The sequence below is a fragment of the Dermacentor andersoni genome, chromosome 2 (assembly GCF_023375885.2).
Source record: "Dermacentor andersoni chromosome 2, qqDerAnde1_hic_scaffold, whole genome shotgun sequence".
NCBI lineage: Eukaryota > Metazoa > Arthropoda > Arachnida > Ixodida > Ixodidae > Dermacentor > Dermacentor andersoni.
This window is the reverse complement of record NC_092815.1, coordinates 77,773,019-77,791,004: the sequence shown is the minus strand read 5'-3', so window position 1 is coordinate 77,791,004 and position 17,986 is coordinate 77,773,019. Positions and strand designations below refer to the sequence as shown.

The 17,986-nt window shown below is 45.0% G+C and overlaps 3 protein-coding genes across 4 annotated transcripts in view; 2 read left to right on the top strand and 1 right to left on the bottom strand.

Moving 5' to 3' along the window:
* The window catches only part of LOC126542059 (3'-5' RNA helicase YTHDC2-like), a 77,855-nt gene extending 65,903 nt beyond the window's left edge, over positions 1 to 11,952 (top strand). The window contains exons 25-29 of one of the 2 annotated variants that reach the window (XR_011892781.1): positions 1,881 to 2,104; positions 3,740 to 3,897; positions 6,949 to 7,033; positions 9,113 to 10,983; positions 11,014 to 11,952. Coding sequence is in view for 1 of the 2 variants with exons in the window: in XM_050189036.3 (XP_050044993.2) it covers positions 1,881 to 2,104; positions 3,740 to 3,897; positions 6,949 to 7,033; positions 9,113 to 9,199 (554 nt within the window). In the remaining variant the exon portion in view is untranslated. Of the gene's footprint in view, positions 1 to 1,880; positions 2,105 to 3,739; positions 3,898 to 6,948; positions 7,034 to 9,112 lie in introns of both variants that reach the window. The other variant, XM_050189036.3, reaches the window with a different exon arrangement.
* A 46-nt stretch (positions 11,953 to 11,998) lies between these two features.
* Positions 11,999 to 17,118, bottom strand: Dtwd2 (DTW domain containing 2). The gene is made up of 5 exons (XM_050189090.3): positions 16,853 to 17,118; positions 16,666 to 16,756; positions 15,407 to 15,703; positions 14,105 to 14,233; positions 11,999 to 12,512 (listed from the first exon to the last, which is right to left on the bottom strand). The coding sequence occupies exons 1-5, from the start codon at positions 16,945 to 16,947 to the stop codon at positions 12,342 to 12,344; spliced, it is 783 nt and encodes a 260-aa protein (XP_050045047.1). The 5' UTR covers positions 16,948 to 17,118; the 3' UTR covers positions 11,999 to 12,341.
* Positions 17,119 to 17,534: 416 nt separating this feature from the next.
* The window catches only part of Shc (SHC-adaptor protein), a 150,266-nt gene continuing 149,814 nt past the window's right edge, over positions 17,535 to 17,986 (top strand). Inside the window, exon 1 of the mRNA XM_055076943.2 lies at positions 17,535 to 17,614. The gene's annotated coding sequence lies outside the window, so the exon portion shown is untranslated. The remainder of the gene's footprint in view (positions 17,615 to 17,986) is intronic.

Here is a 17,986-nt window from a genome sequence, read left to right as displayed (position 1 = left end):
GCACAGAATACCTCCGATTTATGCAGAGTGCCTGCATGTGTTCGAAGGTCTGACCTAGGTTCTTCATAGAACAGGCCTGGGCCAAGCCTCAGTCCATGTCCGAGATTTCAAGCCTGAGCCTGGCTCAGGCCCGGAGGCATCATGCCCGGGCCCGGCCTGGGCTTGCGAAAAATTGCTTTACTCGGCCTGGGCTTTGAAAACAAGTGACCGAACGCATAGGTGGGGCTAGAGCCCTGCCTATGCCTTCGTTGTCTTTATGTTGCTTGTGTGAGTACTGCGGCAGTGATGGATTCCACCCTTCGAACTGGTGTTGAAAGGATTCTTAACATAACGAGCTTTGACCATGAGGTGATGAATCTAGGAGGTGTGCAACTTGGGAAGCAGATGACGTGTTCCATTGAGATGTGAGCGTTCAGGCTGGCTCGTGTCCCCACGCCCATATCGCCCTGCAACCCACATATATCAAACAGAGTGCTCAGTTTTCCGCATATCTCAGCAGCGAGAGGGCTCGTGGTTGCACCTTATGGCGGTAGCAGTATCTCTGCCGGGAAGCAGACGAGGCTGCATTTAACTGCATTGCACACTTGGGCTTGTGTCCGGCCATGCTACATTGTGTGGGCCAAGCCAACTTTGTCCTACAGAGACAGTAGACAAATTTATATTGTGCATTTTTAAACATTATCAGTAGATAATGTTTAATACAAAATATACAATACAATACAATACAAAATGATGTCTGCCAAAGTGTGAAGCCAGGAGCGGTCGAGAATGAGCAAGTGCTGTTGTGCATCTCTTGTAGATGCTAACCGCCATTCCTCATGAGGCACAGCAGGCATAGCGTGGTCTGGGCTTAGGTATCACGTTGTTCAAGGCTAGTTGAGTGTTCAAAACTAGTCGAAATTAGCAAGACCTGAGCTTCATTCCTACATGGGCAGGCAAGTGTGAGCAGATGATAGTCAGCTTTTTCCAGAAGTGCATAATTCTTACTGAAATTTGAAACACTGATTTGTGCTTACTTCAGCCTCGTTAGTTGGCTGCACCAATTAATAAGCACAGTAACAGTAGGAAGAAGCTCACTCATCCAAACGCCCTTCTTGATTGATGTCAACTATCAGCCAAAGCAGCTGTCTATTGGAATCTTGCATGTTACGACATATGCAACGTGCCGGCAGCTTTGAAACAGGAGAAGAGCAGGCCTCTGTTTGAGAAGAGGGCGTTTGAGAAAACGGTAACTTCACACTCCGGTTCTCAACTCCATGTGCTGCGCATGACTGCAAAATTTGGCTGAGATGTTTGCAGCAACGTATGCCATCCACTGAATGTGTTCTTTCAGCAATCTCAAGGATTGGTTCAGGACCCCTTTAAAGAAAGTGTACCATTATAGCAGACTTTTTACTGTTACAGCTAGTCAGCAACTCTTTCTTTTTTAGAAATCTTGTTTCTTTTCAGGATCATTGGTGACAGTTTATGGCATTCGCTTATGTATGAAGGAGCTGTAGCCCAAGGCATAGTACCAATGGCACTGCACCAGTTTTTGTCAGGGCTACTGTCAGGACTCAGGACTACAAAGTTTATTTGATTTCGAACTGAAAATACGAAAGCACGGAGGGACGAGTTCTTTGAGTAGAAGAGCTACTGAGCATGTTACTAGCGAATGGCGTCTGAAGTCGCACTTGTGTAATCTTTGCTTGACCATTGATTAGGCATTTTCTTTCATATTTAGCCCACCCTGTACGTGCATGCGTGGAGATATTCTTTTTTAAAAGGCTCAGCATGAAAACGCACAAAACAAAAGTAAAGGTGGCTTCATGTTGCCATGCTGGGCCCATCTAATTGTATGTTTACCAGCTCAGTCAAAATATAAATCTTATTGCGTGCAGGTAGCTCGTGGTGCTCCGATGACCGTTCCGACTGCTCATCCTTGCGCTCAACAAGCAGCGGCCAGCCGAGCCCCTGTGACATGAGCCCCAGGCACACCGTCAATGGCCATCGTCGATTTTTCATCATCAAGGCTGGCACCCACCGAGCCGTGGACGTGTCTCTCTCGACAGGCCTGTGGTCCTTGGGGCCCAATACAGATCGCAAGATACAGGCAGCCATCAGGGTGTGTATCTAGGTATTTTTGTTTGGTTTACAGTAAGCAAAGCGCAATGTGGTCAATGAAAAAGAGAGAGGAGGGTTGCTTTCTTGGCCACAAAAGCAAGTCATAAGAGGCACATGCCATGGGCTTTCCTTTGGCGTAGTCCTGTGTGTAAAAAGTACTGTTTTTCCTGGTGAAACTTTGTTAACAGGTGAACAGGTCATGATGTGCATCATGAAAAAAAAAAGGAATGACCTGGATCTGGCATCGAATGACATAGATCTGGACACATCACACAGCAGCTAGTGCTGTTGTGAAGGCACACCAGTGATTATGTAGGCAAGTTTGATGCTGCAGAAGTGTGTTAAATTGGTGTTAACCCTCACACAACATTGAAGAAATGTTCCTATAGTAAGCCTAATGTTCTAAGTTCGACATAAAGAAGCTTGATTTAAGGAAATTTGTGATGTAGCAAACAAGGTAATAAACTAGGGTATTTTTATTTCCCAATCATAGTTCCATTGAAGACCATGTAATTTTCTCGCAATTTAACGAAGTGGTTTTGTGGCATAGTTTCGATTTAATGAAGTTTTCCGCCATTTCATGCATGTGTGGCTGGTAAATCTAGCAAAAAAAAAACAAGCTATAAAGATGTCGGCCAAGGCAAAAGTTAATTGAATGTGTGCTTCACATTAAAAGATTGAGCAGTAAATGTGCTGTCGAAGCGTGCGCGCCAGGACATGGTATGCAGGAAACAGTGCAGCATTTGTCGCAGTGCTAAACAACTTGCAGGAGCCGCAGGGCACGCGGCACCTCTGCGCACTCATAGAAACGCAGAAGAGCCGATTTTGTCCTCAGCACAAAGGAAATGGGAAGGGGGTGAACGCACAGCAATGGGGGGGGGGGGGGGGCAGAAGGAGGTGATAAGCACGTATTGGGGGTAAGGGGGAGGGGAGAGGCAGGAGATGCATGCCTGTCTGCCCTCTCCCCATGTACATAGTTCCCGGGCATCTAGTGCCGGCAGTCGTGTGATCTCAAGTTCCAAGGCACGGTGCGAGGCATTCACTCAATTTGTGACGTGTTCGCGTGCGTCAAGCGAGATCTGTTTATGTTTGCCTGAGCGCATGACACTGATCAAACTAAACCCCTCACTTTATGTAGTTGTCGCTTTGTTATCACCATCAGTGCTGTGCCTTCCTGGTGAGAATCTGACTTTTTTTTTTTTCTCTCATGACAAATATCCGTATCTTTTAAGACTTTTTAAAAATTTATGGCCGTCATCTGATGGTGGCTGCAGGCACTAATGTGGTCAGCCATGGTATTCAAGACTTACAGCACTGCGCACCGGAACACACGCAAATATCGGACACCATAAGCGATGCTGATGGACTTAAGTGCTTACTGACAAGGCACTATCCACCAGAAATGTTCTGGGAATTAAATTTTTACTGCTGAAATTTCGCAGACTCAAATTAACAAAATTCACGATTCAGTTGAGTTTTTCACTGCAAGTACTACATTGTTATGTCAAGGTTTTACTGTATAATGTTCCACACAGTGATCTCAGTGGTTATAATAATAATCTCAGTGATTATTGGACGTTGTGTTATTGCTGATGTTATGCTTTGTTGATTCCTGTTGCCTGCTTTCCCCATACAGGAAGGCAAGGAAGTGATGCTCATATTTTCGGTGCATGGAAGTGGGCAGTTCCAAGGCTACGCTGTGCTCCAAGGACCAGCCTCCAACATGAACTGGCCCGCGGATGAAAATGATGGCAGCTCGGGCGGACGCTGCTACTTCATCAAATGGAAACACAGGCAAGGACCACTTTACAACTTCAAACAAAAGAAGAACACAATGCCCACCTCACTCAGATTCTTGAGGCTCTCAGCCAAGCAAAGTTGAACATAAATGACCAAAAAAGTGAATTTTATAAAAAGAGCGTCGTCTTTCTTAGAAGAATATTTGATAGCAGAATAAAAAGTACAAAAGAGAAATCAATTCATCGGATATCTCAGTTAATGAGGCTACACAATGTAAGTTCACTTCATGTTTTCCTCTTTCTCGCTGGACATTTTCGAGCATTTATACCTGGCTGTGCCACAAGAACGAAGTGTTTAACTGTGCTAATGAAGAAGCGAGTACGTTTTATGTGGTCAGACAAATGTGAACATGTTTACAATGATCTGGTACAAATTATCTAATCCGACCCGATACTAATCCTTCTTGACTTCACATCATTTAAACTTTGCATAGACGTTTCTCACTATGGCACCAGTGCTGTTTTGTACCAGAGAGATCCAAGAGAGTTCGTTAGCCAACAGCTGAAGGTCATAGGATACTACTATTACACGTTTACCAAGATGCATGAAAATTACCCAGCCACCAAAAAGGAGGGAGGCATTGGCAGTGTTCATGGCGTTGCATTATTTCCACACCTATTTAGAAGGCTGTCATATTAAATTGTTTACTAATAATCAAGCACTCAGCCACCTTCTGAACTTCGCCCTACCAAAAGACAGACCTGCCTGATGGATAGCAGAAATCTAGCAATTTACGTTTGATGTTTCTGATAAACCAGGGGAGAAGCTTTCTGAGGCAGATGACTTATCAGGGTTGCATATACGAACAAAAAGTTCACCTCCCTGTGTTAACTACCTGAGGTTGTGGGAGGGCACCGAAGTAACGTAACTAAACAATGGCGGATGGCTTTAGGTTCCAGCATCAAGCACACCCATTCTGTTGGAACGTTATCACGACAGCCCTGACTGACTCTGGCGGACACGATGGGTTTTGGAAAACCTATTGGAAGATGTCGAAAAGGTTTATGTGGGAGTTCATGAAAGAACACATCCGACACCACATTCGAACGTGCCACAAGTTCCACATAAGTAAGGCAAAATTTTACCCTGTGTGAACAAGATGGCTATATCAGGCATCAAAAAGACACTGTGCCTTATAGACTCGTGTAAGGGCAGCAATTTATTTCACAATTTTGACGAGGTGCTACTGTTACACGGGACCGAACCTTTTGGTGAAAGTTGTGTCGGCCAGCCGTCAACTGGTACACAACCCGGATGTACCGTTGCATCTGAGGTCAACGTGCGACTCTTGCCATCTAATAGCGGCACGCAGAAGTATGCAGAAAGTGAAAAATTTGCTGATGCATGCGCCTCGCATCGGCTCACCGAACACGATTGCGTCACCGTTGGAAATTGTTTTTCTCCAAATTTTGGGCTGCCACATTGCGGCTGTGGCCGTTACACGGGTGCAGCCCTTACACAGATGTGGCCCATACGGTAATTTGTCATCGCTATTGATGAATGAATGAGAATGGTGGTGATAAAGCCATGGAAAAAGACACCAGTACTGCCATTGAACTGCTTAAGAAACGGACGGAATGTTTGAAAACACGAAAGTTTTGGTTGCTGACAATGGCGCCGCATTTCACAGTAAGAGTCTCACAGAGTGGGCTGAGGAAAATGGCTCAGAGCTGCACTTTCCCACTGCCATACCACCCAGAGGTGAATGCATCGGCGGAAAGAGTAACTGGAGACATCAAGGCATTTATCTTAATGCAACCAGATTACAATGGCGCCGCATTTCACAGTAAGAGTCTCACAGAGTGGGCTGAGGAAAATGGCTCAAAGCTGCACTTTCCCACTGCCATACCACCCAGAGGTGAATGCATCGGCGGAAAGAGTAACTGGAGACATTAAGGCATTTATCTTAATGCAACCAGATTTGAAGGATTGGTGGAAGTGCGCCTTGGACGCAGCAACCGCGCAACATAACTCAAACACAGTGACACTAGGCTGCTGCCGCCCCACTTCACAGCCTTCGGAGTAAACACATGGCTCCCAGCTGACCTAACATTGGGTCTTCCAAACAAGAGAGCATTACATGAAAAGGCCAACTTAATGAAAGAACGACACAAGTACCAAAAAGCGGTGAAGCAAGCATTTGACAAGTGACTTCCCATTTGCCTTCCTAATGTCAAGCTGGGAGATGTGGCGCTAGTTCGGAAAGGCCTACAAGGATCAAAGACACTGTTCCTGAGTCCATTCATTCAGGCCAAGGCAACCACGCAACAAGGAATTCTGAAGAGTACACATTATGAGAGATTTTCCAGAGCATTTGAAATGAACACTATCAGAAACGTAGCTCCGTATCATCTCGGGAGGTATGAAAATAAAGGAGGGGGAGTGACCACCCGTGGTTGCTTAGTAGCTATGGGGTTGGGCTGCTAAGCACGAGGTTGCAGGATCGAATCCTGGACACAGTGGCTACACGTCGATGGGGGTGAAATGTGAAAACAACTATGTGCTTAGATTTAGGTGCACGTTAAAGAACCCCAGTCCAAATTATTCTGGAGTCCCCTACTACAGCATGCCTCATAATCAGATCATGGTTTTGCACGTAAAACCCCGTAATTTATTCAAGGGGTTGGGGAGTGTGCAAGGAGATCTGCTTTGATGGGAATGAATGGAGATGGAGGAGAAAGAAGGAGTCGAGATTAAAATCATGGCAGTAACTGTCTGAGCATTTTTTTATGTGTGAGGACATTATACCAATCAATCAGTTAATCAAGAAAATTCATTCCTGCAGTCCAATCCATAGCCACCTTCCGCTCCCGTCCAATCCCCATTATGGCATCTCGCATAGGCGGACTGTGGGTTTGGGATGTAAAACCCTGTGAACCAATCAGTAGTAAAGTTTTTGGTTGGTTGGGTGGTTTATTTATTTATTCATTAAGCTTTATTAAACCATTGTAATTCTTAAGCACCCACTTTCCTGGGGAGTAAGCTTGTTACACTTTCTACTGCACACAAGTCAAGAATCCTCAGCCTTATCATTTGCTCTTGCAGGTGTAACCTGCCTTTCCAGGACACGAGGCACCTGTTGAATCCCTGGAATGAGAACCGGAAAGTGCAGGTCAGCCGAGACGGCCAGGTGAGTACATCATATAAAGTGAAACTAACATTTGACGAACATCCAGAGTAGCTGGCTGCGGATGAGGTAGCATGAGCACACTTAAACAGCAGGGATACTGCATACAATTTTTCTGTAGATATAAGCTATTCGAGGGGCACTGAAAAAGAAAAAATGTATTGAAACCCAAAGAAACAGAGTGGACCGAAGGACACCTAATGTAACAAATTTTTGGGGTTGCGTAATCTCGAGTTACGGAGACGCATTTATACAAGAGGTATGCAAGGTTTATACAGCTTGCTCAATTGTTTCGTCATCGTTCAGTTTGGCGCACAACGACACCGCACTGTTGACACTTGCAACGTCTTCAAATGTAACGGTGGCAGGAATCAGCACACTGCAGGCTAGCAGGTCATCAATGATGACCTTATTTAACCCTTTGAGGGTCGAATTATTTTGAAAAAAACTTTCCCAGGTGGTCAAATTATTTTTTTGCGGATCTTGAATGTCCAAAATGTATTAAGTCGGGAATAAATAGTCAAAAATAATGAGGAACAGTATTTTGGTGTCGGCATCACTCAGAACTGCAAAATGTTCAATAGTATTTCCGAGCGTGGTACTCCTTGTAACACGGGTCTACGCACAGCGCCTTATCGCAGTCTGCACACCTAAAATGCGTGTCTGTTCTCTTGAAGCGAGGAGTTGTGTTGGCGCACACATGCCATCTCTGCGTGCGGCTGCCTTGGGCAGAGGTCTGAGGCACCCTCTCGCGTAAGCGCGTTGCCGCGGAGGGCGAGCATACCTCGCGAACGGCGCTGATAAGCAAGTGCTGATAACCAAGCTAAGAGAAGTGCCAATCAAGATAGAAATCAACTTCCGCCGCCCCTGCGAGAGCATGCCGACAAAGAGAAAAACAACGTTTCGTGCGCCTCCGTTGCGATCACGCGGCGGAACCGAAACCGCGAAAGCGCGTTGCCACTGAGAGCGGGAATATCTCACGAACGCCGCTATAAGCAAGCTAAGAGCAGCGCCAATCAAGATAGAAATCAACTTCCATCGCCCTGCAAGAAGTGCCGACAAAGAAAAAAATGACGTTTCGCGCGCCTCCGTAGCGATCACGCGGCGAAACCGAAACCGCCAAAGGGGCGTTGCCGCAGTCTGAGCGACGCGCTGAAGCTAGCAATCAGCTCTGTTTATCTCCCCAAGAAGGTAGCACGAATTTCAAACGCATCTTGTAAGTGCTAAGAGGTGGCAGCACCTCCCGATGAGCGCTCATCGTCATTATGGCGCGAAATTTCAAACGGAGGGTCGGAACCGTACCCGTACGGCAAAGACCTTGCGGGACAGAAAACCGCCGCCGTACATGTACGGCAAAAACCTTCAAAGGGTTAAGCTAGTTGTGCAGCAGTTCAGGCTCTTCTGTTGCAGAGTCAGCCTTATTCAGACTGTGAGGGCATTATTGGTGCCATTTGATGCGCACTGTTAATAACTTCATCAGAAAGGCTAATTGGAGCTAGCAGAGCACTGTCTGAAACGAAAACTAAACAAACAAGCACACAATGGCAGAACACTGTCCGAAGGGCAAATTCATCAAACAAGAGCGGCCCATGCTTGGTGGTGCCATAATAGGATATGATGATCGCGACATTGATGCAACCTCAGAATTCAGCCACAGCCTCTAAGATTTGCATTTGCAGTTAAATCTCTGAGGCGCAGTGCTGCGACCAAGGCTAGGCCTCAGGGATTACTGTCTAGCATGTAATCTCTGAGGCCATATTTGATGTCGCGTCAAAGTTGCCAGAGGAGATAATGGCGGTAGCGTCGGCTACACTACAGGCCACAGACGGAGTCTGGATAATCAAATTTAGAGCTGGCGGCTGTCTGAAATATCAGTCATCTCTACACATTAAGTCTATGAGGCCATTGACAGTCCTACAAAGCTATCCAGATTACCGAGCAACTCCGGATTATTGGGATCTGATTTATTGGTTGGCAACTGTACTAATAATAATATGTGCTACTACTACTAGTGTTTTTCATTCTTCCTTTGGGTGGAAGGTGACTGGCTGTTACAATCTTGTCTTATGCATTTTTATGCAGGAACTTGAGCCCAGTGTTGGTGAGGCCCTGTGCCATCTTTGGGATGGCCGTCCTGATGCTGCTGCCATCCAGTCCGTTAGGCGTTGACAGGACGTAGTGTTTCTGGTTTGGCTCCCAGTAGCCACCACTGAGAAGTCGGGGACACGCTGCTTGCGGGATATACCACATGGTCCATGCTGGCAAAAAGAACACAAAATTGTGTTGGTTGTTTTGGACGCTCTGCCCCCAAGTACTATCATGCCCTTTTTTTGTGTGTGGTGCATTGAGTCTCAAGCTCATCTTGCACACAGCTGTGCAAAGCATCAACATTTGCTGCTTCACTTTTTTTTAAATTTTGTTTGTTTTACATTTCAATCATTGAAACACGATGCTGCAAATTCATAGCATCAAGCAGCTATTACAGGTACAATGTGCTACGTTTATGTTGTCACATGGTTTGAGTTCTCGTGTGACAAATAACTCATTAAGTCAGTTTTGTTAGTCCAGATAGGCCAGCGTAACTATAAAGTTCTTGAAAATTTGAGAATATTTGTGCCAATTATGAGAAAAAAATGAATGTTGCCTTAAGAAACTTTTATGCTTGGACACTTGTGCACTGTGGATAGATGCAAAGAGTGATTTGCCCACTTTAGATTTCTGGGCTATAAAGCTCACAAAATAGGACAGGAGAGGTACTTCTATTTTCTTTGGGCTAAAATAGAAAATTCTCAGCTTCTGATTCTGTCTGTTATAACTCGAGAACAAGTACTCACAATGTCCCCAATATCAACTTCAGGGGTAGCAGTTGCATGGCAGCAATTCCTGTGTACGAAGATTAGATTAGCTATCTTGGAACTCCCTACTTCAGATTGAATCAGCGGCTCTTTGCACACTTTCTGAACGTTTTAGCTTCTGCGCAAATGTACTTCCTAGGGTGTCTAGATATCGGGTCTAGGAGAGGCAGTAAGTGGCAGCTTGTAATAGTGACTCTCTTGCTGAGATTAAGTTCTTAATTTGGCACATTGCTGTGGTCACTACAGTGTTTTACATTAGCCATCTGCAAGATGCACTTCACAGCTTGACAACAAAAAACTTATTTCAGACAGGTTGGGCAGAAAAAACCTACTATGCGTTTACCTTTCTGCAGTGCCTTCGAAACATTTGAACTGTGCTTTTATGTTGTTGCTCTGCCTTTTTCTACTTTTGTGCCTCGTATTACTGTGCATTTCGTTAATGAAATTGTAGGCGAAATGCAAGGAAGACTGCAGCGTGCAGAATTTGCGAGACTCTCAAATCTTCCAATGCTGCCAAAACCATGACGACAGTGCTATCTGGGTGATAGCCCCAGCAAGGCCAACTGCTTATTATCTTTTAATGAAGCGCATAGGTCCGTTAAAGAAGCAACCTGTAGAAATAGTGGTCGTGCAGGTTGTCAAGATGAGCTTATACTCTTGCAGTACTTTGTGACGGGGCCCGAGTAGTCTTTGCCCTTCTTTGTTCGATCATGACAACCTGTGGAATGTTTTCTTCAGCATGCAGAGCTATCGTTTATGAAATTTTCTGTGGCAGCAAGCTCCTCAGCGTATACATTGCAATGCAGTGCACTTGCAGGGTTTTCGTAAAAGTATTGTGTAACGTCATTCTGTGTTCGAATGCTTGAATTGTTGACAAAGGTTGTGCATTGCCAACTAGACCTTCTCATGCGTTCGCAGGTGGTTACCCTTACCTGAATGGTGTACTTGCTTAGGCTCAAGCATGGTGCACTGAGAATATAATTTTCCAATGCGTAATTGCAACTGCGCCACAAGAAGCATTAACAGATGTTTTAATGTGCATTCTCCCAGCTTCATTTTTGATGTGGTCACCTGGTAAGAAATTTAAATATTTTGTAGGCTTACATGTACATGTAGGCGTACATGTAGGCTTACATGTCAATGTTTTGAGTCATTACAAGTAAAGACACTCCTCAGAGAAGTCTCATGTTAAGGTAGCGTAGCGAGACTATCTTTCTACACTCTTGATTCATTTGTTTGTGTAACCTCTGTTGTGATGCATGATATGTTAGGATCACAGGGCACAGTGATGGAGAATAGCCATAGGCATTGCAAAAGTGTGTGAATGTGAAGGTTGCTAAATGTATTTGTAGTGAAAGCTTCAGAACGTCCAATTAACCTTTGCTCTGTATGTAAGACTGTGAAGATACCTGTCTATTATTAAGGTTAGCCCAGTGGCAGTATCAAATGGCTTTACCTCTATATTGGTTGCACACACTTTGTCCTGGGAACATCTGCAACAGATAGCACATCATAAAAATCCCCAGACTATATCTTCTCTCTTGTCTCTCTGTATAGAGGTCACATGTACAGAACTTTTGAAATCAATTGTTGACACGTTTTCACTGTCATGTTGGTGACGACACTGCGATTTCTTATGGCAGCTGAGAACCCTGCACGAGGCAGTCGTGCTGTGCCATTCTAGTCCCTACATTTGAAAGAGACCGTTGACGTGCACCTGAAAGTTGCACAAAGCTACAAAGAAAGCTTATGCCAGTTTCTGATAAAGAATGCCTCAAACGCTTTAGATTTGGGCTATTTTCAGATGGATGCCAACATTCATGAAACCACCTTGTAAATTTCCACAGAACTTGTTTGCTTAGTCCCTACATCTGTGATCAAGTGATCTGCACTCGTGCTGCTTTTTCTTTTTTTTCTTGCACTGCCAAGTGGTTTATTTCCTAGTGCCTTTATTTTCACTTTTACTGTTCTTTAGTGAATTGTTGTTAGACTGCAATGGAATCTCATTGAACATTCCGTTGTACTTGGTGTTCAAATGTTGTCTGATCATTAAATGTTTTTTGTCAAGTCAGGAGTATTGTGTGTATGTACATTTAGAGTATCAGTGTCTGTATGTGGAGCAAAGGTTACATTTCTTTTACTCGACAGCCATACAGCTCTACGGTTATCGAAACAGAGACTAGAAGTAACACCAGCTGACATAAAAAGTCTGGCCATTTAGACGAACGCAAATGTTTTGTTGTGTAGTGCCAGCAAAAAAAAAAGAAAAAGCTTCACATGGACGCTTGAAGGCACCCTAAAAGGTACCTGTATGGCTTCGGTGCTTTAACATTCACATCAATAGTGGAAATGATTGCTAACTGGGCGGTGGCCTAATTGGCAGGTCCCACAGACTTTCACACTAAACCACAGCACTTCCCTCGCGTATTTGACCACAAGTTGTAACACATGAGCAGTCACTTCAGAGCGTCTTTGAGATCTTCATTGCGTGCCAGCTTGTGCATGATGCGTCGTGACAACGGCTTCATGTATAGTCCATTCTGAATGAGAAACTCCTTGCTCTGGTGTTTCACAGCACCATGTTCCAACTGGTAACGGCACAAGGTTTGCAGCGGTCTTGTCAGCACCTACGTGGCAGAAAATGGCAAATAAATTACCATCTTGTCATCGCCATCACTTTTTTGCAGTGCTGTACACATTTCAAGGAGGAGCTCAGTGCACAGCAGTGAGCCTGAGTTGAGTGTGCAGTGCTCAGCAATTCAAACTCTATACTGAGAGTACATCGCCGCTGGCACTTTTCATGCCACTGGTGGTCACTGGGAACACCAAGCTGGTGCATCATGCTGTCCAATGAAAGTTAAAGACTCTGTGAGGCATTATGACTGCACTTCATACCTCAGCAATCACCCAGCGCTCATCAGTTGTACAAAAAGTGCTGGCCACTGCGCAGTCCAATCTTCGGCTTTGAAATCGCTCAGCGCTGTACATGGCCCCAAGTACAGAGCAAGTCAGAAAGCGTGCTGTTTGAGTGTGCTCACTATAGTGTAAAAGGCATGCGTCTCAATTCTGTTATGCCGAAGTAACAAGTGTACAAGCACCATTGTTGTGCTGTTCATGCGCCAGCTGAGTTACCATGCTGCCCAAGTGTTTTATTGTACACCTTCGCAGCAACAACGCATGCAAAGAGAAATTATTTGAATTAGTAGCCAATCAACCATTATTACCAGCCTGTTGACAGTCTATCTATAGAAAACATGAAACATCTAGCTGCAACATGTTAGCGCTGTATTGCCAACATTTTCAATATCAGCATACTTGCGCAGCTGACCAGCTTGCAAATGCTGGAAAACTTGTTCATGTAGACGCAGATGCCCATGAGCCTAGCTCGGTATTGGTTCAGGCATAGAGATAGCTCTCCATAGTGACTGATCCGTGTGTATGCTCTAGTCACCTAATACTTTTTCCTATTCGCCCGTAACTTCTTGTTGGAGAAAAGTTTGACAGACACAGTTATGCTTTACTTTGCAATCTATGGAAGTAAGGCAAAGTGAGGCAGTGAATTGTGGGCATAATATGTGCACTTACAACCAAACCTGCTGGTGTGAGTTTTCTTGAAGGACAACATTGGTAAATGTTCTCAATAATTTTTCAAAGCAGCACATAGCAATGAAGGTGAATGTCAATGCATTCACCCATTGCATGTAACCGGGTGCACAGAGCTAACTTTAGTTAAATACACACAGCTTGTATGACAGCTGAAGGCTTTTGCACTCCTAACATCCATATTTCTGCAAACACTGCCCCGTGTGCTCAAATTAGTGGACAATTTATGAAGCTTGTATGGGCATATGAGGTTAAATTCCTGGCATTCTAAATCGCATTTTTTTTAATTTACTGTTGATAGCATTGTCTACATGTCTTGCTTTTATACATTCACTCTATTTAAATTTTAATGATGGGGTTTTACGTGCCAAAACCACTTTCTGATTATGAGGCACACCGTAGTGGAGGACTCCGGAAATTTCGACCACCTGGGGTTCTTTAACATGCACCTAAAACTAAGTACACGGGCATTTTCGCATTTCGCCTCCATCGAAACTCGGCCGCCGTGGCCGGGATTAGATCCCACGACCTCGTGCTCAGCAGCCCAACACCATACACTCTATTTTAAATGGTAATGCCAGCAATGGTCACTTGATTTCTTAATTAAGAAACTTGCCTCTTGTAGATGTGGCTTCTCCTCGAGAGCTGCCAAGGCATAGGCCACCGTCTCTACTGTTGAAAGGCATTCACTTGTTGGCTGAGTTCGTATCACATAGCGACTTGCCTGGGAAGCATTTATCTGCACCTGGAAAGACGGTAAATTAATACAAGTAAGAACACTGCCAAGAGAAGTGCTCATTGCACATACGCCCAAACATGTTTGAAGGACCATTCCTCTCATGTTCAAGTTATCATTAAAAGGACCTTCGATTTTCGTTTGCATTCGTTTCAAAAATATGGGCTGATGTATGACACTTAAAGTATAACACAGGAAATTTAAGCACCAATGTCATTGTGTTCTCTGGCATCGTATCATAGGGCAGTGCAGGTAGTGGAGACAGTGAACAAGTTAATTTTAGCAAACTCGTTCTCGGATGGTCAACAGTAAAGTAAACTTGCTACAAGTGCCGGTGAATGGAGCAATCCACTCTTTCTTTGTACAGCCAGTTACATATTTAACTAGGCTGGATAAGTGCCTAATTTTCTGTCCACCAGTGCCTTACGATGGCAAGAATTTGCGAGACGGTCCTTGTAAAGCATGCGATTGAGCAAAAGCTTAACATCTACTGTCTCACAAATTCTGTCCATCATAAAACACTGACAGACGAAAAACTTGGTGCTTGTGCAGCCTAGCTAAATATCTGGCCAGCTGTACGTGTTATGTATATACATTCCAAGCAATCAACGATCACTTTACAGTAGTATTCAGTGGTTGAATAAGGAGTGTCGCTAAAGCCAATGTTTCCATAACTCCCCTAGTTGAAATGTTGATTTCAGCGTATTCCTTGTTCGATCACTGTTAATCGACCACTGTTGATCACTCCAAGCCTCCATCCTTCAGTGAACTTTATGGTAATATGGAATTCATAAGCCAGTAATGTATCAGCAACGACTCTGCAAGCGAAAGGCACAATTTCGAACAACACAGTTGGCACGTAGAAAGCACACAACAGCAAGTGCAGGTGCCCGGCACCTTCAGTGTCTGATCAAGGACTCTATGGAGCAGCTCAGTTAGTGCGCTGCAATGGCTTCGCTGCTGGTTACTATGAGATAAAGGTGTGCCACACAAGTCAGCAGGCTTTCAGCAAGTGCTATTATAATGTGCGACACTTCCACAATGTATGATTTTGCTACTCCAATGTAGGGTAAAAAAACTGACGCTCTTCTGGTTGACCTATCTTTCCTCTCCTAGGTTTCTCTCCACAGCATACCGAACTTTGGTCTATCCCACAAATACTTTCTGCAGTGAAAAACATACCTGCTGCAGTGAGTGCAGCTGTGGGCTGTTGAAGAAGAGTGAACGAGCTTGTGACCAGGTGCCGTCCAAAACTACAATATTGTATCCTTGCCCTCGCTGCTGAACAGTGGCTAATGATTGTACGTCCTTGGCCTCAGGCCCAGGATACAGGAGGATGGTGTCTTCTGATGAAGGATCAAGGACACTTTCCAGCAGCCCATAGCGCTCCCTCGAGAACCTACGACCTCGGAGAATTATGCATCTCTCGCTGGAGAGTGCTGCCTCAAGCATAGGAGCTGTGGACAGGTTCCGTTTCACCTAAGGAGAAGAAAAGTGCATCACTTGCTGAGGAAAGTAGTGGCAACAGAAAATTCCATGCGGCAGAAATCGCAAAGAAAGAAAAAATTAAGCCAACGCGTTTGCCCAGCGAGCGAAAGTTTCAGTGGATATACTTCTTCGTAAGTCCACTGCACTCCACCTATGAATTTCAGGCCCAATAACGAAGTCGCAAGTATTCTCAAAATTTCCGGAACTTCCGTGCTTTTAATGAATGCTTATGAGTAAAGGTTCATCCTCCGTCAACTGCTCGCCCGACTATGTTTCTCTCTTTAGACTGGCCGGAATGGGAAAAATGGACAGCGTACTTTCCTTTACACATTCGCCCGTGTGTATACGACTACTGCCGAGGATTCAAGCTGGGGAACATTTAGCTACCGGTTACGTCAAGGTGCCGCGCTGCCTTTTAATGCAAGTATGCGTAATAACTGCTCTTTTTTTTATAATTATTTATTTATTTACCGCAGGCGTGTTGTTCCTACTTGCCTGCACCTCCTCAAGGTATCAATGAAAGGGAAGGCGCACAAATTAACCGCAAATGCGCTGTTAGCTCCGAGTTTGTAACTCCAAAATGTGTCCTTGCGGCGTTTGGTGCGAAGGCTGACCGCCGCTTTATATAAATACCATGTTCATAACTTAGCATCTGCGCACCTATGTTGAATGTAAGCACAAGTCCCGGTACATGCCTTTTTAAAGCGAATAGCTTTATTTGCCTATTTCGCCCGCTTTTGCTTTTTGTCAATGGTCGGACTCGGCAAGGAAAACGTTCGTTCCCTCGCTCGTTCGTTCGTTAACAATAATCGTCAACGGTTTTCTGCGCAACCCCCCCCCCCCCCCCCCCCAACCTCCACCCTTTTTTTTTTTTTTACAATAATTTCGATTTTGCGACCTTCATAATCTGGATTTAAACCAGTGATAGTGGGATAAGAACGTGCCAGCGGTACCTCTCCGGGATGTTGGAGGATGTAAACCTTGCTGGAGATGGCAACTGGGGTCGCCGGCAAAGAGCAACACCAGCAAACGGAAGGCGGCCGCCTGAAACGGTTTTATGAATAGAAAAAACATAATTTGAACGCAAAGGCGACTCTTCACAGCAGTAGAACAATCAGGCGGCGTCAGGTCCGAACCCACCTGCACTTGTTGCATAAATCTCTCTTGGGTGGAGGATCGGCCAAGATTTGGCCGAAATGGCTGAACACCTCAGTTTCGTCCTCACTCGTTGCCATTGACTGACAGTTAAAATGCAGTAAGCAGCAAAGGCACACTATTCATGAGAGAAACCCTATATATCTGGCGTCCCGCGTTTCCCAAGACCGCATCACATACACAAAAAACTATGCATGAAGAACTATCACGGAGCGCTAGCTGCGCGCCGCCATCTTGCTACGTTTTGTTATGCTTGTTGTGTCGGTGTTTTTGAAGTTCGCGCTACTTTTCAACTGCTAAGCGATCAACTTTATTCACTGTTTAATAATCATACAAATGTACACTTACGTCATTCTTTATGCTTGCTCTCGTATTTAATGCAACGAATTGCAAACAATTACTATCCAAAATCTGGCTTCTGGATTTTGTTGTTTAGCTTTGGCAACGGCTTGTGGGCCCGCCGCTCAAACCGTCCGCCGATGTGTTTGCTGCAAAGTAGCTCGCTTTTTTTGCTTGTTACCGAAAAGCAGTGCGGTAGCTCTTTGCGTAATGGTAGTCCAGTGCGCCAAAACGGTGAGTTGGGACAGGTAGCTGCCGAGTTGCATGACAGGGTAGCGCAGCAAGTCTTTGTGAGCGAGTTTCTTTCGCGCGAAGCCTAAAGACCTGACACACGCACCGTGACAGCGATCAGACGCCAACATCGGGGAGCTCAAATCCAGCGCGGACAAGACGCCTGCGCCAGGTCTGGTGAGTTCTGTTCTGCATTTTTCTCGTGCAACCGGTGCAACATTTCTTTTCTTTATCGCGCTGCGCTTTGATTAACGCCACCTGCAGCGCGCGCTGCGCGCATCGCGTGTTTTCGCTAGTTTACTCCGTTACATGAACTTCATTCCGCAATGCTTGCACTATGTTTGTCCGTTGTTGAAATTCCTTCACGGCTATTTGGAGGGAAGCATTCTTATCAGTTTTTTCTTGCTCTATTCAGTCTGATCATGAACATGAAGAAAACAGCGGTCATGTTCGTAACCATGATAAAGCTCCATACGTCTCCGCCGCTTTTCGGGGAATGTTTACATTACTTTGCTTGCGTTTCGCACGGTCGCGTATCTTGTCAAGCTT

Bases quoted from the DNA above. Each gene is read 5' to 3' on its own strand.
- Dtwd2 (XM_050189090.3), bottom strand. From the start codon at position 16,947: ATGGCAACGAGTGAGGACGAAACTGAGGTGTTCAGCCATTTCGGCCAA. The intron at 16,757-16,852 runs GTGGGTTCGGAC...AAACCGTTTCAG, and splicing joins GATTTATGCAACAAGTGCAG to GCGGCCGCCTTCCGTTTGCT. The intron at 14,234-15,406 runs GTATGTTTTTCA...CCGTCTTTCCAG, and splicing joins AGCTGCACTCACTGCAGCAG to GTGCAGATAAATGCTTCCCA.